This window comes from Sardina pilchardus, chromosome 7 (genome assembly GCF_963854185.1).
Source record: "Sardina pilchardus chromosome 7, fSarPil1.1, whole genome shotgun sequence".
Lineage (NCBI taxonomy): Eukaryota > Metazoa > Chordata > Actinopteri > Clupeiformes > Clupeidae > Sardina > Sardina pilchardus.
Genome location: NC_085000.1, coordinates 21458789 through 21481849, shown reverse-complemented (window position 1 = coordinate 21481849; position 23061 = coordinate 21458789). Strand labels below are relative to the sequence as shown.

Below are 23061 nucleotides of genomic sequence, written 5' to 3'. Positions count from 1 at the left end.
AAATATCCGAATAAGAAGGGACACTGTGCACCCTGCCATGTCAACTGCACACAAGGGTGAGTTGCATGTGTGAATGCTGCTGAGTACCTTAAGCTCTTTGTATCAACAGTAATGCAATGTGTGAGGGCAACGTTAGATCCTTCAGCTTTTTAATGTCTGATTGGACAAGGCTCTGAACCTATTGCATGGTTGATTGATGTTGGAGCTTTAACTCTCCCCACTCAGTCTCTGGAGAGATTTGAATATGTGTATCCACCGCTGTGAATATATGTTGGTTACAGCAGAAGTTTAAAAAAAAAAGAAAAAAAAAAACAGCAACCTCACATGACTCTTGTCTTGCACAGGTGTACTGGACCTACTCTGTGGGATTGTAGGTCAAGGCCAACCAACAGGTCAGTGTCTCCCCCTGCTGGTCAAACACATACACTCACACTCACACGTGTCATGTTCTCTTCCATCCCCCCCCCCCCCCCCCCCCTCTCTCTCTCTCTCTCATTGCATTTCCCTCTCTCTTTATATGTTACACACACACACACACACACACACACACACACATACACACACACACACACACACACACACACACACACACACGCACACACGCACACTCATATGCACAGACTTTTAACTCCAAAAGGCATGTATGTATTTGTGTACACAGCTCCCTGATAGCTGGGGTGGTGACTGGAGTGCTGGTGGGTGTCCTGGTCCTCCTGACTCTGGCTGGGCTGGGCATGCTGTACCGCCGCAGCCTGAGCATCCGCCGCAAGCGCACCATGAGGAGGTACCTGGAGAGCAGTGAGGTGAGCCGCCACGGAGGAGGACACTACACAATACACGTTAAGCACACACAAGATACACTAGAGTGCTTTTATCATTTGAACTTCTTTTGTTGTACTTTGAGAGCAAAGATTAACCGGAATCAAATTCCTTGTTTGTTTACACATACCTGGCCAATACGGCTGATTCTGATTCTGATTTTGCTAATCATAGAAAAAACTGATCATGGCCAGTGCCTAATGTTTTTGTGTGTGTGGTTTTGTAAGCTCTTAATTGTTTTATCTCAGGGATATGAACCTTTTGACCCAGGAGAGAAGGGCACCAAAGTTCACACACGGATCCTCAAAGCTATAGACCTGCGCAAGGGCAAGACACTGGGCTCTGGTGTCTTCGGCACTGTCCATAAGGCAAGGCTCACATTCATGATGCTTCAACCCAAAGGAAATATCTCAGCTAATTGACAAAATCAACTGCAAAGAGAGACTCTCTGCAAAATGAGTGACATGGCTCTTTCCCTGTCCTTGTATTGTTACATTTTTGTCACTTTTTGCTGCCATATTGAAACTCTTATCTCTCACAGGGTGTTTGGATTCCAGAAGGAGACTCAGTGAAAATCCCTGTGGCAATAAAGACCATCTCAGACCCAACAGGCCGTCAGACCTTCACTGAGATCACCGATGTGAGTTATTAATAAAACCATTTTGTTTATGAGAGATCCACACACAGTCCATGTCTACCATTTGGCCTGGTCAACTGTTATTTTTAACATTTGCTCATCCGTTTGTTTCATTCTTTATTATGTCAAGAAAACCTATAAATAATGACTATACTTAAGTACTGTAGCAACACTATGGATAATTCACATATCTACCTTGTCATCATACAGCATGGTAAATGGTAAATGGTATATGGACTGCATTATAGTGCTTTCTATCAGCTTCTGAGCACCCAAATCGCTTTACATTCACCCACTCACACACCGATGGCGGACTAATGTTGTACCATGCGTAATGCATGTGTAATGTTACCATACACTGAGCGTCAGACCGTCAGTGACATCCTGTTGACATGCTGCCACTTTGTCCACAGCACATGTTGTCCATAGGCAGTCTTGACCACCCGTACATCGTGAGGCTGCTGGGCATCTGCCCGGGCCCTTCCCTGCAGCTGGTGACGCAGCTCAGCCCCCAGGGCTCTCTGCTGGAGCACCTCCGCCAGCACAAGGACACCCTGGAGCCACAGCGCCTGCTCAACTGGTGTGTGCAGATCGCAAAGGTGAGATCCGTGTGTGTGTGTGTGTGTGTGTGTGTGTGTGTGTGTGTGTGTGTGTGTGTGTGTGTGTGTGTGTGTGTGTGTGTGTGTGTGTGTGTGTGTGTGTGTGTGTGTGCGCGTGTGCGTGTGTGCGTGCGTGTGTGTGTGCGCGTGTGTGCGTGTGTGTGTGCTAATCATAGGTGCTAATATGCAAAAATAGTCACATGGATATGCACCAAAGTGTGCTTTTAGCAAATAGTTACTAATAACGTTTTGTGTACAAGTTAGCATGATGTGTGCTCAACAGACGTGTTTATTTTGTAGGGCATGTTCTATCTGGAAGAGCACCGCATGGTTCACAGGAACCTCGCTGCTCGTAATGTACTGGTGAAGAGTGACTACATCGTGCAGGTTTCAGACTTTGGGGTGGCAGACCTTCTGTATCCTGATGACAAGAAATATGTCTACAGCGAAGTCAAGGTACAGCATCAACTTTTAGGCTACATCATAGAGCCATCATCACTGGCAGCTATCACAGAGTCACGCCTTCCTTCACAGCCTGTGTGTGTAGGCATTTAGGCAATGGAAGATAAATGTCAATCATTTCTATTTCTCTATAACTCATAGACACCAATCAAATGGATGGCACTGGAGAGCATTCTATTCCGCCAGTTTACACACCAAAGTGATGTCTGGAGTTACGGTAAGACAGATGAGTTGCACTGGTTGCCTGGTTAACACCAGACCGATCAAGATTGAGAGTGGGTCTGGAAAGGCTACATTGACTTACAACTTCTAGTGGTGTAAACAGCAGTTGAATTTAACCTAAATTGGTGCGTCAAACCTTTAACAAATCATTTCAGAAATGTAGCAATCACATCTTTTTTGAAATGAAGGTTTAGAATGCAGTTGTTCAATGCAGTACTCTATTTCACTGAAAATACATGTCACACACACATACACACACAGATGCACGCACGGCACACGCACACACACAGACACACGCACGCACACACATGTCCATATCCATTTATCGCTGTTGCCATCAGCACAGCCATTGGTTGTGCTGAATGCACTGCTATCTGTCATCATATTGGTGTGCAAAATTCTGGATTCGTCAGGCAGAGTCAGCAGTCGATCAGAAATCTCAGAGAGCTTTATTCACGGTTTACCGCAGACCGCCGTGTTGAAGAGACACAGTCTCACGATGCAATACAAAGTTACACTTCTTGCTTGACAAACGTGACATCTCCATTTGTGGTATGTCAATCATCCAATGACCACATCACCCAACTCATCAGCATTGGCCATACAAGGCTGTGTCCCTTCACAACGGACGTCAATGGCATGTCTCCAAGTCTCACCTGAACCCTTTAAATTATGAGGCCCCAGCCTTCTCAAGTGAAAATGACAGCTCCCTCTGCCCACTGTCTCCCAGAAAAAGAGCACAAATCCCAAATTACCCTGGAGAGCATACCACAGATGCAAGACACAAATCATCATCTCAGTTTGTCTACTTTTACATTTCAATGAGTACAAACAAGAGCAAAGGAGTAAAGAAACAAATATAGATGTGTGACTATGTGATAAACATGTGACTCTTCACACACATCTCTTTAGGGTTAAAATGTCTTCCTATAATGCCCTATGGAGATTCATTTGTGCCAGAATGTTCAAACGATACCTTTTCAAGTTCAAACAAAGATCAATTAATCAAAATATCAAATACAAAATTGAAGCAAAAAAGTACTAAATAGGATAGAAGTGCCTCCTGGCTACATTATGAGGGCTAATCCAAGTGTGGTAGGAGGTGGGGGAGGGTGAAGAGGATGGATGTAAAGGAAGGAAGAGCATGGTAAGTACAAATCAGGTGTGTCAGGTTGTCAGTTGTCGCTAGGAGAAGAGGTATCCTTGTATTGTTTTGTAGCTTTGTAGCTGCCAACACAAGTAGAGAGCATGTTTGTGTCAACTCCCGGGACAGTTGCAGCTCAGTCAAAACGTATCAGCCAATAGGAATGCACTCTAGAGAAACCCACCCACATATGATATTTGATCATATGAACTGTAAGCAAACTAAAGCAGCAACTGCAAAGCCAGCAGTAAACAAAAGAAAACATTCTGGCACAAATTAATCTCCATGCTATAAGTGACTGTGCTTGGGTTTTGGACCATTAGAAATGGGTGTCAATGGCCTTCTTGCCAGACTGACCAGCAGTCAACCATTTGCTAACAGGTTCGTCTGGGCTCACCCAGGCTATCTTACAGGATAATTTCATCCTTAAATTTTAAGTTGTTATTTTGGTGTACAATAGGGTACTTTTATTGCCCATATGAACCTTTGGCAAATGTGGTATTTGCTCTCGAGGCCACTGAAGCCCATTTTCCAATGTCACTAAAATACGGGCACCCAAATACAATTGCTAATCTGGCATGGACATGCATTTCTTTGGAATTAAAAACAACTGCATTTAAAACATTTGTTTAAGAGATTGCTACACTTCTGAAACAATGCACCAAAGTTCAACTTCACTGTTACTGTGTGTTCACACCGCGGGCGACTTGAGCTTCCAAAGATTCCGGAAGTCATTCATTTTCAATGGAAGCCGGCTTCTCTCAGCTGCCAGCAGCGACCAATCTGTCGGCGTCGCGTTTTGGGCGTCTTGAGCGACTAGAGAAAGTTGAAAGTGGTTTAACTTTATGGTAATGAGCTATGACGCGGTTCAGCGACCAAACGACTTTCAACGAACATAGAATGCTACTACGTCAGAGCGGCCAGGAGTGGCCAAAGCTTCCCAGCTTCCCACGGCGTCCTTTACCGGGCGTCCAGGGCGATTTTGGAAGCTCAAGTCGCTCTTGGTCTGAACACACAGTTACACCTCTGCTGAAAGTCGTAAGCCAATCAACGTTTTCCAGACCCACTGTCAATTACAATTGAGAAGGTCTGCTAACCAGGCTAGTACTTTTATTGTAGAATATTGTCTTATGGTACTGAATTGTATTGTATGTCATAATATAGCCTATCTATTTATCCTTGTCAGATAAGCAAATTGATTTTGAAGTCAGTTAGCATTTTTCTTTTTGCTGGCAAAAGAGAAAGAAAGTTATTTTTAGAACTTTTCTAACCTAGATTATGTTTCCAAACAAAGACTTTGCTTTACATTATCTTTAAAGTATCACTATTTTCACAAGATACTTTCTCCTCACCAGTACCGTTGCCCACACTCATTGTATTGAGAGACATACCTAAATTAAGGCTGACACTAACATGGCTAGAGCAGCTTTAATGTGAGCTGTTTACTTCACAGGAGTAACCGTGTGGGAGATGATGTCCCATGGGGATGAGCCCTACGCAGCCATGCATCCTCAGAAGGTTCCAGGCCTGCTGGAGAAAGGAGAGCGCTTGGCCCAGCCTCAGATCTGCACGATAGACGTCTACATGGTCATGGTCAAATGTGAGCAATGCTGTCTTTTGAGATGTACTCTACTACTGAAAACATTCAACTCGTGTACCAGTTTAGATCCACAAACTCGAATATCCAGTAGTGCTGCTTGGGTGTAGATATTCAACAAGTATACCTCAGGTGCTCATCAGTTTGGAGATCCAACAGTTTCAATCTGGTAGTGAGTCTGAGGCACTCAAAAAGGTATTTTTTAAAAAGCCCTTATTAAACTTGGCTAATCATTAAAAATATGCCAACATGTTTCAGCCACAAATGGCCTTCCTCAGGGCAAGTTTAAACATTTTGAAACTTGCCCTGAGGAAGTGTGTTCTTATCTGATTTTTCCCAATGTCAGGCTGGATGGTTGATGAGAACGTCCGACCTACCTTCAAAGAATTGGCAAATGAGTTCACAAGAATGGCCAGAGACCCAAGCCGATACCTTGTCAAGGTAAGAGTGTCATCTTTATATGGGATCTATGTTCAAATTACACCATGCCGGTAAAAGTATATTTCAGTGTCCACTGAAAGAGACATTGGTGTTTAATCTAACAAGAGTATGTGCATCTGAACCAATTAAATTGATAACTTCTTCTTCAAATGTAGAAGAACCCTGTTGATGCAGGTCAAGATGGTGCCCTGCGAGAAGTCAAATGGTCTAATTTGGAAGATGACCTTGAAGATGAGGGAGTATCAGACGATGGCTTTGCTACACCTCCTCTACACCTGTCACCATCTCGTAGCCACTCCAGACTACGGATCAACTCTCAAAGAGTGAGACTCTCTCACTGGTTACTTGTGCACAGAAGAAAATAGTAGAGTGCTGATACTTATCTGAATAATACTTGCCAACACTTGCTAACTCTTATTTCTCCACAGACTGGTGCGGCCCTTTCTGCTCCAGTGGGATACATACCTATGACCCCAAGCCCTGGAGAGGCTACTAGACAGGTGAGGTACACCTTGACACTCTGTACCACACATCATCCAGGATCAATGTGTATATATTTACTGTATAGTGTATCTCTGAGCCCACAAGTAGTTGCTCAACCATCCATCCTCTCTCTTTATAGCTGTGGAGTCAGAGGTCGAGGGTCAGCTCTCGGCGGACAGTGTCTGAGTGCTCAGAGGGCCGAGGCACCATGGTGGACGTGGACATGGCCTCCCATATGGGTAGCCTGAAGAGGACTCGCAAACGTGGGGACAGTGCGTACATGTCCACGTCCCTGTCCATAGCTTCAGAACTTCCCTCTCAGGGAATAGTGATGGAGGAGGAGGAGGACCCCAATCTTTATGTAATACCTAGAGCCAGCCACCAGCCAGAGACAGGTAATGTACCATTTAACAATAGTCTAAAGGGCATCTTACTACATTTTCGTATGAGGAAGAAGATGTTATTATGTCCCATAGTGTGCTCCATTGATTTTTACTGAGAAGAGCAATATATTTACTAATTGTTAGATGTATTCATTGTTGCTCTAAGGAAAAACTGAAACCTAAATCCCTTCTATTCCTCTCCTTCTCTCAGATCCTCTGCTGTCACATTCCAGCTCCAGGAACACCACCTTGAGTGACAGACAGAGCAGGAACTCCAGGTCTCCACCAGGACCAGGAATCGATGCCTCGGAGGAGGAGTATGAGCTGATGACCAAGCAAGCTCCACCTCCTGCCCATCAGGCTCCCAGAAGATTTGCTGATCAACTCGACGACAATTCTACAGATGTGTGGAAAAGAATTTCTGCCATTTCACCCACAGCGTGTAGCTCTGACCTCCCACTGACAGGAGAAGAACCCGAGCCCGCCCAACCCGAAGAGCACCCAAATCCGCGCACGCCTCCCACTCCAGCAGCAGCAGACCCGGATTCAGACTCAGCGTACGCACGGGACTCCAGGAGTGGACCCGACAATGACGCAGAGGCCCACGCAGAGGACACATCGCAGCAACCGAATCACGCCGTGGAGTACGAGTACATGGATATCCGCAGCTCGCTCAAAGTCGCGGCGGGAGACGGCGGGAGTCCCAGTTCAGAGGAGGAGGAGGGCACAGGAGCAGCCGACGACTCTGTGGAGAGAGATGAAGGACTCGGGGGGGAGAGCAACGATGAGGACCAGGAAGGGAAAAGCCCTGAAGGAGAACAGGAGGAATTGTGGGTAGCACAATCAGGGGCTCTCGCAAGCAGGGTAGGCTTCAGTGATGGAATATCTCCCTCTAATGCCGAGCAGGAAGAGGAATATGAGGAGATGGGGGCAACCAAAGGTGGCTCCAGCACTGTGGACGAGGTGGAGTACCAGAACATGCCTTGTGGGAAGGCGCTAATGAGCCCAGGAGGAATGACTGCAGGAGCGGGGAAGTATGTTAAAGTGCGCGCTGGCGTTGGGGAGCCAGGCAGCGCATCTTTTGACAACCCGGACTACTGGCACAGTAGACTGTTTCACAAGCAAGATGCTCTGCGTACATGAGGAAAAACTCCGAACAGTAAATGTAGAAGCACAGCACTGGCCAATCAAGTTGTGGCCGACAGACCCTGATGTTTCAGTAGGGTGTCAAATACATTTCATTTGACATCACAACTGCAATAGGGTTGGACAAACGTGATATGGACTTCCTTAATATTTATCATGATCATTAATGGTAATGCTAAAGTGTAATCTTTGAATAATGGACAGTGTATGGTATTATTGTGTGTGTATCAATGAAAATGATTTTTGGATTTGTCTTTTGTGAAAGGATGTTCCATAAGCTACAAAATAAAAACCTTTGATATTGATGAGTTCTTTAAAAAAAAGAAGAAAAAAAAACAGATGTACTGCAGAGCAGTACAAAACATGACTGCTGCCCAGTCCAGCACATTCTTTCCACAAAAATAAATCACACTTGTCAATTTGTCTCCATCTCCTACGTCATCCTCTACTTTTGTGTATGTAAATGAGTGTGTGCATAGTGTGTGTGTGTGTATGTGTGTACATGTTAGTGTGCTTGCATGTACTGTGTGTGTGTGTGTGTGTGTGTGTGTGCGTGCGTGCGTGCGTGCGTGCGTGCGTGCGTGCGTGCGTGCGTGCGTGCGTGCGTGCGTGCGTTTGTGTGTGTGTGTGTGCATGCCACACATGTGTGTGTGTGAGTGTGCACGTGTGTGTAGCTTATATGCCCCCCCCAAATTTCATGAAACTGGTATGCATTCAGAAGGTGTCATAATGATCCTACGCTTCAAATGTCATGCAGTTTTGAACATGTCAGCCAAAAACACCTGCAATTACAATTTTTGCCTTTTCATTTTTAACTCTGTAGGTGGAGCTACACCTCAGATAAGTGGATATGGGATGTTGATGTGGCCCCTGGAGACCAACATACAAAATAAATTGGTCATCCTAGGCCTTGCAATTCTCAAGATATTACGGTCATAGAAAACTGTGTTTGGCCATCTACAGGCTGATTGGTGTACAGTCAGTAAATGTACACATACTAATTTATTGTACAGCCCCCCATGAACCGAATTACACGAAACTTGGCATGCATAATGATCATGTGATTGATCATTATGATTTGTCATAATGATCCTACACTTCAACACTTTAGTGAGGTAGACACGTCTCCTTGAGAACAACATACAAGAAAATATGGTCCTCCTAGGCCCTACGGTTCTCGAGATATTCACAGAAAACTGTGTCTGCCCTATCATTGCCACAAAATTACTGAAGAAAAACATTTTTTGCAAAGGTATGCCAATGTATTTTGCAAAATGTCCTATTGGACACTCCAAATAGTACTTTTGTAGGCCCAAAATGCATAGCCTAGTGATAATCAAATCCATACTGCACAACTCCTTTGTATAGAAGGATAATCTTGATCTCCAACGAAAGGTAAAACTCTGATGTTTAAATTTTTGTGTTTCCATTGTATGTCAGTGGCTCAGATGTGGAATGACTACAGTGTAACGATTACCCTAAAATATTTTCTTTGCCATTTATGTTTATGGTTTAGTGGTTGTATATGATGGACTACATTTAATACAACTATATTAGATGAAACCAAATGTATTCCATTTCCAAGGACATTTCAAAAGTGCTAGGCCTACTATACAGTACATCTACCTCTTCCATAGGATATGGTATAAAGGAGCACCAAGCAGGGAGAGGGCCGCAGTCGGCCATGTTCAGTTGAGACATAGTAAGATTAATTTAGCAAGTAAAGAACAACACATATTTTACACAAAATAATTATGTTCTTACGTATTGATTCCCAAGAGAACCCAAGCTTTCAAATGGTGTAGCACATGATTTTGCTTCACCAATATGATGCATACAAATGTTGTGGGGAGGTACATGTATGGAGTAAAACTGAATTTGAATTGCCAAATTTGAGCAATTTAGAATTTATATAACGCCCATTTATGTAATGCCTGGAACTCAGGTTCAGGTTCAGGTTACTTTATTGGTACCCGTGGGTAAACTAGGTTGCAGTTAGAGAGAGAATTGACATCCTTACAAGACAACACATACAGTAGACATGCACATTGGTGTAAACCAAATGGAACAGACATTGACAAATGACTTGGGTAACCACAAGCACATACACACAAACATATGGACAAACAGTATTGCATTGTTGACTTATAGAGTTGTTTGTACACATGGGCTACAGTACATGACCAGCATAATTTACAGTTATTTTCATGTAAGCTATACATATCAAAAGTGCTTTGTGCAGTTGTGCAAATAAGGTTGACCAAAAGTGCTTTGTGCTTATGTTGTGCAAAACTGCAGTACATGACCAAAGTGCTTTGTGCAATTATTGTGCAAACATGGCTACTGGATGGTACATGACCTAAAGTGCTTTGTGCAGATGTTATGCAAAATAGCTTTACACTGTATTTTAAGGAGAGAATGCTTAAAGGTTACAGATATCCATTTTACAGCTTGTTTAGCAAAATAATTGCAGCTGGAACAAAGCTGTTTTTATATCTTGAGGTCCTACAACCTGGGACTGTTAGCCTCCGTCCAGAGGGAAGGTACTGGAATTCACGATTCAGGGGATGTAGGTCATCATTCAAGATAGCCACAGCTATTCGCTGTAGTTGTTTTCCATATAGAGTTGGGGGGTATAACTGTGGCTCGCCAATTAGTTTACTTGACCATTTGACAATTTGACATAGACGATTTTTAAATGGTACTGAAACATGCCCAAACCATGCTACAAGTGAAAAGGACATTATTGACTCTATAAAAGAACGGTAGAACAGTGACATCATGGTCTTATCCACATTAAATCTTGACAGTTTCCTTAGACAATGTAGACGCTGTTGCCCCTTCTTACATATGGCTTCGCAGTTGTCTTGGAAATTTAGTTTAGAGTCAATAATTGTCCCTAGATATTTGTAGGATTTCACTTGTTCCACAGTTTGACCTTTTATGGTAGTGTCCTCATATCTTGGATTTTTTCCAAAGTCAATATGCATGTCCTTTGTTTTGGATATATTTAGTTGTAGGTGTGATTCCTCACACCACTGGATAAAATCTGTGATTATTGGCCCATGACCTCTTTCATTTTTATTTAACAAGCTAACAATGACAGAGTCATCAGCGTACTTGATGATGGTCCTGTTTACAAATTTACTTTGACACATGTTTGTGTACAAGATGAATAAGAGAGGTGAGAGGACACAGCCTTGTGGTGAGCCTGTGGAGGAACAGAGCTGACCAGACAAAACCTCATTGACCCTGACTCTCTGAGTCCTGTTTGTTAAAAAGTCCAAAATCCAACCAACAAGATTAAAACTTAAATCAAATTGTTCAAGAAGACGATTGGCTAAAATATGTGGTTGGATCGTATTAAAAGCTGATGAGAAATCAACAAAAAGAATCTGGGCATGGGAGCCACTTCCCTCAAGATGTTTGAGAAGTGTGTGGAGTATGGTAAGAGTGGCATCTTCTACTCCCCTGTTTGGCCTATAAGCAAACTGCATGGGATCCAACACATGTTCGGTATTCCTTAGAATTTCACACCTAATCAGCTTTTCAAAATTTTTCATTAAAATCGATGTTAAAGCAATGGGTCTAAAATCATTCAGAGTTTTGGATTTGCTACATTTAGGGACAGGAACCACTACAGCATCTTTCCAAACTTTGGGTACGTGTTGTGTCTGTAGAGATTTATTAAAAATAAATTGAAATATTGGACTCAGTTCACTTGTGCATAACTTAATTACACGCCCACAGATGTTATCTGGTCCACAGCTTTTATTCACTTTTGTCTTACGAAAGACATTTTCAACATCACTACATGTAATATTGATGTGCTGACTGTCTTTAAGTTTGTGTTGGAGTTCTTGAACCTCCTGTGTAAAGTCAAACTTGTCAAAACGGGTATAAAAACAGTTCAAATCATTGGCAAGGTCATTGTCAGATTTAAAACCCTCTAGGGAGACATGGCTACTGTTACTTTTATTCTGGATACCCGCTATAGTTTTCATACAAGACCATGCGGAGCCAAGGTTATTTTCAGACATTTTTTCTTCGAGCTTGGACTTGTATCTTTGTTTTGCTTTAGATATCTCAATTTTAAGATCCTTGTTAGCTGCATATTGTTCAGAAGAGTTACCGTGCTTGTGTGCCTGCCTTTTCCTCCATAAACAATCTTTTATCGACCTATTCACCCATGGCTTGTTATTAGGGTAAATCTTAATTTGTTTACACGGTATGATCATATCTCTACAAAAGGCAATATATGAACAAGTCACATCTGTAATTTCATCCAAATCATTACATTCTTTAAAAAGGTCCCAATCTGTACAGTCATAGCATTCCTGAAGGCACATAACTGATTCCTCAGTCCATTCATTAATAACCTTTGTTTGCACATGCTCACTTCTCAAAACAGTTCTGTACGTGGGGAGGAGTTGGATGCAATTATGATCCGCAGAGCCAAGGGGTGACAGTGACACCGATTTATACGCGTCCTTCACTGTGCCATAACAGAGGTCCAGTGTCTTACCTCGCCTGGTAGGGCAGGTAACGTACTGGTAGAAATCTCCCAGTGACTTTTTCAAGGTGACATGATTGAAGTCTCCAAGGATGAAGTTTGGAGCGTCGGGCGAGAGTGACTGTAGTTTTCGAACAACATCGGAGATAACAGTGCAGGCAGTGGAGGCGTTTGCCTTCGGATGGATGTACACAATTGTTATGAAGATTTGCGGGAACTCCCGTGGTAAATAGAATGGGCGAACCGACACAGACAGGAGCTCAACATCGGGCAGACAGATGTTTTCTCTAACAGTCACAGATGAACAATAGCGTTTATTTAGGTATACACATACCCCGCCGCCGAGTGTCTTCCCCGTTGCGCTGATGTCTCTATCCATTCGAACAGGTGATCCAAAGCCATCAATCCACAAGTCGTGGTCCTGGTCTCGGTTGGACAGCCAGGTTTCTGTGAAGGCCAAGACGCAGCATTCCCGAAAATCCTTCTGTAGTCTGACATTTCCTTAGCCTAACTCATCGATCTTGTTTCTTAGGGACTGCACATTCCCCAGTATCATTGTGGGCAGGGGAGTCCTTCTCAAACACTGCTTTCTCATGCGAACACGGACGCCTCCGCGTTTGCCCCGCTTCCTCTTTTTCCTCTGCCATGTCGAGGGTTCGGGTTTATAATCCTTTTGTATGTAGTCCGGTAACTGTAGTGCTGCATCTGATGTAGTTTGTAGGCTACCAGATCTAAATTGGAGTAGTTGATCCCTGCTGTACCAAAGTCTTGTTTGGGTTGCGGCCTGCTTTGAGTCGTGGGCAAAGAGCAGGCATGTTATGATAATCCAGGTTAAAATCATACAGAAAAGTTCCATTTTTTTTGGATGGCCCGATGGATTCGGTGCTGGGTGACAAACACAAAACTTTGACCGATTTCGGAACACTTAACGACGTGTACAACAGAAAAAAACAGCTAAACAAAACGGACGCCAAACTCACTCACTGCACTATAGGCCTAATCAACTTTAAAACTTCTGTTCACTTCAAGTTTTCCCCCAATTCTCTAGTTACTAATCTGTTGTTGTTCATGACCCATTTTCACTTTCAAACTGGGAACACTGCAGATGGGCTAGGCCAAAAACACTGGGCCTACTTTTGTTTCATGGCCTGGAAGATTTTTTTTGCCACTTTCAATACAATAGCCTACAATACAATTACAATACAGTAGGCTACAATACAAATACAACTGAAATCATAAAGCCCCTGTGTGTGGTCTCATTTTTTTATGAGCCCAGCCTACTTCAGTGCATTTAGCCTTTCTTATATCCCCCCTTTTGTCTGTTTGAATTAGCCTGGGGGAAAGGCACACATTGGTTTATCCAGCATCTTGACAGTGACAAGTGACAACTGTCAATTTGTCATGACTGCATCCAGGGATCTACTCATTCTTGTTGTTATCTTTATTTACACAATTATGATTCCATGCCATAATTATTGAGAATTTAACCTATAGGCTGCATCTAAATATAGGCCTAAACGTTTGATAATATAGGCCTAAGGATGAAAAACAAAAAAAAAAAGCAATAATGACAAATAAAATAAATTGCAAGAGCAGTAATTTTGGCAGTAAACCAGTTAAGGGGGTAAATACAGGCACTCTTTTGATCAATACTGTGAAATAAATAGTAATTAATGCAAAACTAAGGAAAGCATTGTTGCTCTGGTTCAGTTTGGCGGTTTTAGCTTGCGTGAATACGCAGGAGGCGGAGTTTAGTGCAGAGCGAGTCGCACGCACGCATGGTCGTACCGTCGTTGCTCTCTGCTAAGCGTGGTGGTGTATCACCAAACCGTCAACGGGAGAGAAAAGTTGTCTGAACGCATTGGAAAACATGTCAGGGGACGACGATCAGCAAGAACAAACCATAGCAGATGACTTGGTTGTTACCAAGTACAAAATGGGCGCTGACATTGCCAATCGTAAGTGATTTTCTAAGTGTGGATTAGCTCCTTTACTCCGCTAGGTAACGTTACGGAGTTTTAACTTGGTTGGGTACCGAGCCCAACCATACGTGTAGCTGGACGGCCATGTGCCTGTGCAGAAATGTAAGCTAGCTGCTGAGCTAGCCTGCTAACGTTACTGTGTGAAACGAATGCTATGCTTAGTGAGTGTGTTCAGAAATGATGTTTGACACCCATCACAAGTATGTTGCTAAGTTATTGGTATGGTAAATCTTATTGTCATTGCATTAGAGTAACATTGTAACCTTGAGTACCTTGACAATTTGCGCTAACTGGCTAGCTATGAAGCCAGTTAACGTTATACAATTGGCAGTAGTTGTATTTGAAAGTTGGTTAGCATCAGCTAGCACACTACAGTAGCTAATGGCTGTGTTCATTGTACATCATCTAGCCACCACACTTTAACGAGCTAGTGTTGACCATAACCATACCCAATCATTTACTTGTGGATAGCTTCTCAGTTAATATAAAATGGAACGCATTCAGTTTGACGTTAATTTGCCTAACCAGTAACGTTTATGCTATTTATCGAAGTTTCCCTGACTTGACTGACGTTATCGCGACATTACAACACACCACATACGGTAGTCACGTTTAGCTGAGCTCCGTTTCATTGAACGATGGTGAAACTTTGGCAGGTGTTAATGATGTTACAAGTTACAAGTTCTGCCCCAGATATGAGTCCAGTTCCTTTCTAGTTAGCTTGGCTAGTTGTACCTCTGACGTTAACATATGTTCATTTTATGTTATCAGTGTAGCTAGGCCAGAGTCTGTTGATAAAGAATCTTTGCCTAGGCGGTGTCGCTGGCACATACGTCTAGGATTCATTGAATGCCGTGTTTTATTATTGCTGTAACACTGCCTTAGTTTGACGTCTAGTAGGTGGTAGTCAACTCAAGTTGACTTGTTGTTTAATGGTTTTAAATATATAGCATGTAAGACTAAAAGTTGTCGGTGGTGTTCACCGACAACATCTACTCGTTGTTCATCTACTCGTTGTTAACGTTACATCGCCATGTCTTACTTATTTCATCCTTTTCACCCAACCGTAATCACATGTCTCTTATCAAGTAACATTAGCTTTCAGCGGATTTCTTCAAAGACATCACTTTATTCTATTGATTTTCATAAGCCCAGTGAACCTATGTCAGTGCATTGGCTTGATGCCTTATGGATTGCATCAATGTTGCATCTACAACGAATGGGCTGCTTAGTGTCTTGGAACCATGACAAGAATGTGTTGGATGAATTGAAAGGTGCTCCATCAATTCTGACGTTCATGAAGATGAATTCACTCTGTGCCTGCATGTGTGCTCCATCTCTGTCTCACACTTTGCCGTCCCCTGTGCAGTGGCTGTGCGGATGGTAGCGGAGGCCGCCAAACCTGGAGTGTCAGTGCTCAGCTTGTGTGAAAAGGGAGACGCTTTCATCGCGGCAGAGACCAGCAAGGTTTTCAAGAAGGAGAAGGACATCAAGAAAGGTATGAGCATTGTAGTTGGTTTGCAGTTGGTGTACCAGAGTGCCATGTTGCATTTAAACTAATTGGTGTGAGGTGATTATAATAAAGGTAATTTTGGTTGATTCTTTTTCAGGGATTGCTTTTCCTACCTGTGTATCTGTCAACAACTGTGTGTGCCACTTCTCTCCTCTGAAGAGTGATCCTGACTACATGGTGAAAGATGGAGACCTTGTCAAAATGTAAGCTCTTATGTTGCCATGCCACAAAATAGCAATGCTGTAAGTGTTTCATTTTCTTCACTGTAGAGAGGTTTGTATTAAACGTTCTTCCCTTGTCCCAATTCCACCTAGTGATCTAGGTGTGCATGTGGATGGATTCATCTCAAATGTGGCTCACAGCTTTGTCATCGGTGCAAGCAAGGTTTGTGCCAGACCTTTCTCTCTATATGCTCCCCCTTTGTCCTCTATGAAAAAAAACAGCAACCGCTGTCTCTGTTTCCAGTTTGTCACCAAGCCTTTTTATCCCCCTCTGTCCTAGGACAACGTAGTGACTGGCCGAAAGGCCGATGTGATGAAAGCTGCCCACCTGTGTGCTGAAGCTGCCCTGCGCCTAGTCAAGCCTGGCGGCCAGGTGAGTGAATGGGGGTGGAGGCTCCCAGGGGAAGGGACCATTCTATGGGGTGGCCATTATGAAGGAGTCACACTGACGCTTTTTTTCACCACCAAAACCCAAGCTTTCCAAAGTAGTAAACGTTACAAACTAGGGCTGCACAATTATTGTAATCGCAATATGGACCAGCGCCTCCTTGACTGTGCCACTTCTGGCTGTCATGGATTAAAGTTTTCCGTCGCTACGACGGATTTCCGTCAACCGGAGGCGCCAGCCTAGCCTACTGTAGATGTCAATCATGAGATTGATGCAGATCCGGGGAGAAAATAACTGGGGGTGGGGGAGGGCGCGATCTCCCTTGCAAGCCGCAGTGATGGTTACACCTCTTGTTGAACCCTGTTTTGAGATAGGCCTGTGCTTTTGTAGCCTAGGCTATGTTAAAATCTTCGTTGTGCGCTAAATAAATAAATTCGTTGGTGCACCTGCGTTGATGAACAGCTACTAGCCTACTACCACTATTAGGCTGCTACTATTATCACTACTACTACTACTAATAATAATCATCATCATCATAATCATAATGATACAATAATGAACGAAAGAAAGGCCTATTGAAACAGATGAGAGAACAGTCCTGATTTCAAGCCTACATTGGAGCCGCAGCCTAGGCTTTTGTAGGTTAAACAAGCTTTGCAGTTTTTTCAGTTTAATTAGTGTATGATTTGGGCTAATTATTCTTCATAAAAGTAAAATGAAAAACAGTTGTTTCGCCAGTTGTAATAGAATAGCATCACAGACATCCACGCACTATAGCTGCACAAAGGTCTGCGTTGTTTGCGATGACTTCTTGTCCGCACTTGCTGTGTAGTTCCCCGATCTCATCAAATTAGGCTACTTAGAGGTCGGAAGTGTTGGGGAGCTTAAAGATGAATAGTCAAAAAGAATAGAATAGCCTACTTTCGGTCATTATCAATATTAATAGAATCGGGGGCACCCGAAACGCAGAGACAGATTACGGGAAAGTGCGTGTCTACGCCACGCCACTATTAGGCTATTCTACTGTTTAAGTTTAACTGCTAATTTCTCTAAAAATAATTACAATAAGCCAACAAGGTTAACTTATACAATTCAAAAGTATCCAGTAGCTTAGGCTATGTCTATACAGTTTGCCTAATTTGTCTTCTTCAAAGAGAAAGTCGTAGGTCCGTTTCCAATAAACGTAACTTATCTAGGAGTCCTATGACTGACGCGTGTTCTTATAAAAACGTCTTGTCTTCCAGTTAATGTTCTTGAAAGTTTATTGTAGCAAACAGCTCAGTTCATACTCATATAATTGACACGACCAACACGGTCAGAAAAACCGTGGAACTCCTAACATTCATGCCGTGCATCACGTTCTTACCCAAAAACTAAAACCTCTTAAAGTGACATGCACCTAATTAAACAACATGTCACCTGGGGCCTAATCACACTAATAAAGTTACACCAAATTATTTTCTGATATCAGAAAACATCAGAATTCTTTAGTATATTACATTTCAAATCAATTATTCCAAATCTTCAATAACAGAGGCCTATCTGACGGTAAATAACTGAGTTTTAATTGTTTTCATGCATGTCTGATAACAGGTGAGGAATGAACTTTTGGAGGGATACATGTATTTTAGGCATAATGCTGGCCATACATGTATATATGTCTATGATGCTGGCCCTAATCTCTGACTGACAGTGCGCAGAATTTATGCATTTACATAACAGTATTTAATAAATTTGGCTATGGGCTATGGCCGGCCCTGGGAGCACTAATAAGCAACAGTCTGCAGTAGGCCTATTGAATAGCTAGGCCTACTTTAAAATGTGTTACTTGTAAACGGAGGGTACAATTAGTCTGTATGGCCTTATAAGACCCTTTGATTTGCATCACTTGCGTGTGTCGATTGTTTGTTTTTTTTGGACAAAAATTTTTCAGTCAGATGATTTTTTTTCACTTTAATCCATGGGCTGTTCGTTATGCATAGTGTGTGAGGGGCAAAGAAATTCTGATTGGTGAGCGTCACAGTTGGTCGGGGGCGATGAGCTGAGGTGGCACAAATTAGAAACACATTTGGAATTTTGAACTGAATCAATTCATTGACATTCAAAAATCATATTCTCCCCAGCCCATTTAAAAACATGAACGGTAGAAATGGATTGTGTACATGTTGCTGTGGTGTGTTCTATTTAGCTAATTTGCTATCTCCATGGCTTGGCTTAGGCAGGCAGCTGAGTAACAAACCAATGTTGAAGAAAAGAATGTGACTTCAAAAGTTGAAGTATTTTTAACCTTGAGCGCATAACGTTTTTAGAAGCTTCACTTTTTTCCTGGTTGAACCATGCTCATCTAAACACGAGGCACATTGTTCCAGAGGGAAACAATTCAATAGGACAGTCTGGAGACCAAAAAAAACATGTCCGTGTGAACGTGTCCTTAGGAGGGCTTTATTCTGACTGGTAGGAGTGGTCACCTGTGCTGTTGTTGCTGAGTTGTGAGAATCTCCCCTGGCTATTTTCCCCCATCTACAATGAGAAGTGGTGTGCAACAAGTCTGTGTATTAAAGGACTTTACTGGTCTGTTGGAATTACGCAAGTGTTATGTCAGTTATGTGTTTGCTTTGGTGAGGTTTTTAAAACAAAAATATCAACATTTTAAGCACTGAAAAGTCAAATAAATCAAGGATATGGTGGATGGATAAAACACAACAGCAGTGATGTCATCCATTCATTCTGTGCAAGTAGCATTCAGGCAAGTGCATGCCATCCTTGATGATCATGCTGTGAGTCGTGTTAATTCTCTGATCTTCCTGCTTAAGCTTTGCCACACTGCCTTGCCCTCGCACTGCTGAATGTCCTCTTGTGTGCTCCTCTGGCAGAACTCTCAGGTCACGGAGGCATGGAACAAGATAGCGGAGTCATTCAAATGCACAGCCATCGAGGGTAAGGCCCAGTGTCTGCACTACTCCGTCTCTTTGACTCACTGGCGGAGACTCCATAGATAGAACAATAATATGCATTCACACTAGTTAACTACTGTATGAATGTCTGCTTCTTCCACATTTGCACAGGTATGCTGTCTCATCAGCTGAAGCAGCATGTTATCGATGGAGAGAAGACCATCATTCAGAACCCCACAGAACAGCAGAGGTACGGAGAACTGTGTTCATGTCAGTTAGAGGGCCAGTGCTTTTGTGAATTTGATGGCTAAACATGTGTCGTGATGTATCTTCAGGAAGGACCATGAAAAAGCAGAGTTCGAAGTGCATGAGGTCTATGCGGTTGACGTGCTCATCAGCTCTGGGGAAGGCAAGGTGAGGCAAGAATGATCCTCATGCATCACGGACAGTCTTGGGTAAAGGAAAAATGAATGAAACAACTTCATGATTCTCTCACTGCACCTCAGGCAAAAGACTCCGGACAGAGAACCACTGTGTACAAACGGGACCCCAGCAAGCAGTACGGTCTAAAGATGAAGACTTCCAGAATGTTCTTTAGCGAGGTGGAGCGCCGTTTCGATGCCATGCCCTTTACTTTGAGGTACAGCACTAATAACTGTCCGCCTATTCAAATATTTTGTGTGATGGTCAACATTTAATCTCAAATTTGTTTTGCGTTTATTGTAAAGGCACATTTTCAAGTGTTGTCACTTATTAGCATGATACTTGACATGATATGTTTGCTTTATGCAAATGTTTGCATTTGTTATTGAATGACTGTATGAATGGTTTTGGGCTGATAGCAACACCCGCATGAACAGTTTACAATATTCTTGGTTCAATTTAGCTTTTTGAATAAGTCAGAGACCTATTGCAGTGTACTTCAGGTTGTGTCCTCCACCGTGGTTTTGAAATTCAATTTAATTCCAGTCCAGTCTGCCCTTGATGGCTGTCTCAGTCTATTGCCATTGTCTTGACAGCATTACAATATCTGTCTACCACAGGGCATTTGAAGATGAGGGGAAAGCACGTTTGGGTGTGGTGGAGTGTGCCAAGCATGAGCTGCTGCAACCTTTCAGTGTCCTGCATGAGAAAGAGGGTGAGTCATCCCACTCCCGTAAAACTTTAACAGAAGCCATCTTGGCCGACTGTCCTTCAGCCATGAAAGATTTAATCAGAATATCCTAGCCACTCTAATGGGCCTGAGAACCATCCCAATGCCAACTTGAAAGACTTGTATTTTGGAACATGGTTCTGAAGTGGGCCTTCAAATTTTGGGAATGGATCCTAATGAGATGTTCTTTGGTGTGCAGGAGAGTTTGTGGCCCAGTTCAAGTTCACTGTGATGCTGATGGCGAATGGACCGCTGCGGATCACCAGTGGATCCTTCGAACCTGAGCTGTACAAGTCTGAACATGATGTGCAGGACCCTGAGCTCAAGGTGAGCAGCACCACTCAAAATGATATGACTGGGGGGCGCTGTTGTGCAGCAGGCTACAGCGCCCGTACCATGTACGGGTCCGAATCCGGCCTGCGATCATGTCCCGATCCCACCCCATCTCTTTCTCCCACTTGTTTCCTGTCTACTTCACTGTCCTATATTAATTAAGGCAAAAAAGTGCCAAAGAATAAAGGATGACATGACTGTCTCATTCAGGTTGTGATGTATGGAGCGTTGTCTCAACAACACCTGTTTTCCCACCCTTTTTGTTCAGGCTTTGCTGCAGAGTTCTGCGAGTCGCAAGGCACAGAAAAAGAAGAAAAAGAAGGTTGGTTAAATACCTTAGTGTTGTACACAGTAACACATTCTTGTTGTATTGTGTGTTGAGAGATTGAGTAACCTGTTCCATGGTATTAGGCATCAAAGACCGTGGAGACCGCCACCGGACAGCCCATGGAGGTGGAGACTGAGGCGGCTGAGTAGACCCTCCCTCAAACCCGCCCCCCCAGTCCACCCCGTCTGTTTCATCAGTACTCCTGGATGACGGACAGACCACCCAAAGAAAAAGAATGACCAGAATGAGATCCACAACACCTGCTACCCCCCCCTTACCCCTACCCTACCACCACAGCCCTGTATCCCTTCACCCCACTGAGAAGCCTTCAGAACCTAGCCACTTAAACAAGCCTGAATACCTCCAAAATTTGTAAGACAGGAATTTTGTGGAGTGGTAACGTTGCCCAAGCACTCTGCCCTGTTGTTAACCTTGGTCAGGTGGTGGTCTCTCACGTAGACATTCAATCACCAGATGGCAGGGAAATAAGTCAGGGTATGACTTCCGATACTGACCAGTGTTGTTTACAAGAGGTGGTTAGTCACGATTTCCTGCCATTTGTATGCTTCATGATTTTGTAACCTGTAATCAACGGAAGTGTTAAAGAAAAAAAAAAAGAACCATCACAGTGCCAGTGTTTGATGTTTATGTTAAGCATCATTCTCCCCATTCTTGAATCAATTGAAATGGAAGTTATACTTTTGGCATTGTACCGTATGTCTATGCTGGGCACAAGTGCTTATTTGAGGCCTTCAGTGACCAAATGTTTTTTTTTTTGTCTGGAAGTAGTTATTTTAAACGGGCACTGAATGTGTTCACTTCAGATCTGTCGGACAGTTGGATTATAGATACTTAAGTACACCAGCTTTATTTTGCAGCGAATTCTGGCTAGGGAGATCTTTTTTACAATTGAGGGTGACATGGCCTTAGTTGACCTTATTCCAGTGCACCAACTGACCAGAGCCTTAGGTGTACACAGCTCAGCTGCATTAACCGTTTCACCAAGGGTAGTGTCTAACTGCCGGTAGTATAGAGGACCAGTCTTTGACAATGTGCCCTTTGGTGGTTTGCTACTAATGACTTAAAAATACTGTCTGCACAAAGGCAGTTGTCTTAAGTCTTTTGTTGGAAATCTTGATGTTTTTCTTGTGGGAAAGTTGTTGAACATGAATTTTCAGGGTTCTAACTAGGAATTATAAACTTAGAGGCCCCGTGGAATTTTTTAAGAATAAGTCCTGTATGTTGTCATGTGTCTCAAGGACTCATCAATGCTGCCAAACCATTCGTCGTTTGTAGAACTGTAGATTGATGCCCACATTAGATCGGGCAGATCACTGTGGTTGACTGTTTAGACAAGCAGGCTTTACTCTGTATAGATAGAGACCCACCTTAAATGGGTAAATTCTCAGACAAAATTCCATTTAAAATTTGGTGAGTGTTCATGTGTTGCCTGTCCCTCCTTATCTATTTAGGGAGTGATAGCTAGCAGGTCCATTATTTGGTGACTTGCTTATAGGACAATGTAGGGGGATAATGGTTGGTAATCTGAAGAATGGGAATAAGCTATTTCAAAATCGTGGCAGAGGTAAAAAGAGCAGCAGACATCTGAGAGGTGAAGGTGGGAGTTGAATTATTCTGTGATGTAATTTCAGCAAACTGGTTGGAATAAACTTTATAGGGCAATGCATTTTGATTGTGTACTGTTCTTTGTCTGTGCAATCACTGATTTGGGTCCTTGGATTAGAAATCAAATAGAGGGCATGACCTCTGCGCTGAGCAAAGCCCAGAATTAAATATATCAAT

The 23061-nt window shown here is 43.0% G+C and overlaps 2 protein-coding genes across 2 annotated transcripts in view; both read left to right on the top strand.

The window, feature by feature from the left end:
- Positions 1 to 8352, top strand: part of erbb3b (erb-b2 receptor tyrosine kinase 3b) — a 24270-nt gene extending 15918 nt beyond the window's left edge. Inside the window, exons 15-28 of the mRNA XM_062541246.1 lie at positions 1 to 56; positions 345 to 392; positions 662 to 803; positions 1068 to 1187; positions 1361 to 1459; positions 1870 to 2055; positions 2356 to 2511; positions 2659 to 2734; positions 5337 to 5483; positions 5827 to 5921; positions 6077 to 6244; positions 6350 to 6421; positions 6544 to 6799; positions 6999 to 8352. The exon at positions 1 to 56 is cut by the window's left edge and continues 102 nt beyond it. Coding sequence (XP_062397230.1) covers positions 1 to 56; positions 345 to 392; positions 662 to 803; positions 1068 to 1187; positions 1361 to 1459; positions 1870 to 2055; positions 2356 to 2511; positions 2659 to 2734; positions 5337 to 5483; positions 5827 to 5921; positions 6077 to 6244; positions 6350 to 6421; positions 6544 to 6799; positions 6999 to 7930 — 2553 coding nt within the window. The 3' untranslated portion in view covers positions 7931 to 8352. The remainder of the gene's footprint in view (positions 57 to 344; positions 393 to 661; positions 804 to 1067; positions 1188 to 1360; positions 1460 to 1869; positions 2056 to 2355; positions 2512 to 2658; positions 2735 to 5336; positions 5484 to 5826; positions 5922 to 6076; positions 6245 to 6349; positions 6422 to 6543; positions 6800 to 6998) is intronic.
- Positions 8353 to 14229: 5877 nt separating this feature from the next.
- On the top strand, positions 14230 to 22945 carry pa2g4b (proliferation-associated 2G4, b). The gene is made up of 13 exons (XM_062541245.1): positions 14230 to 14404; positions 15798 to 15926; positions 16039 to 16144; positions 16256 to 16325; positions 16443 to 16535; positions 19424 to 19487; positions 19616 to 19694; positions 19780 to 19858; positions 19951 to 20084; positions 20488 to 20582; positions 20797 to 20924; positions 21199 to 21252; positions 21342 to 22945. Exons 1-13 carry the CDS (start codon positions 14317 to 14319, stop codon positions 21405 to 21407), a joined length of 1185 nt encoding a protein of 394 aa, XP_062397229.1. The 5' UTR covers positions 14230 to 14316; the 3' UTR covers positions 21408 to 22945.
- Positions 22946 to 23061: the final 116 nt, after the last annotated feature.

Coding starts and splice junctions, on each gene's coding strand:
- pa2g4b (XM_062541245.1), top strand. CDS start 14,317: ATGTCAGGGGACGACGATCAGCAAGAACAAACCATAGCAGATGACTTG. Junction 16,536..19,423: donor TAGTCAAGCCTGGCGGCCAG/GTGAGTGAATGG, acceptor CTCCTCTGGCAG/AACTCTCAGGTCACGGAGGC. Junction 19,488..19,615: donor CAAATGCACAGCCATCGAGG/GTAAGGCCCAGT, acceptor ACATTTGCACAG/GTATGCTGTCTCATCAGCTG.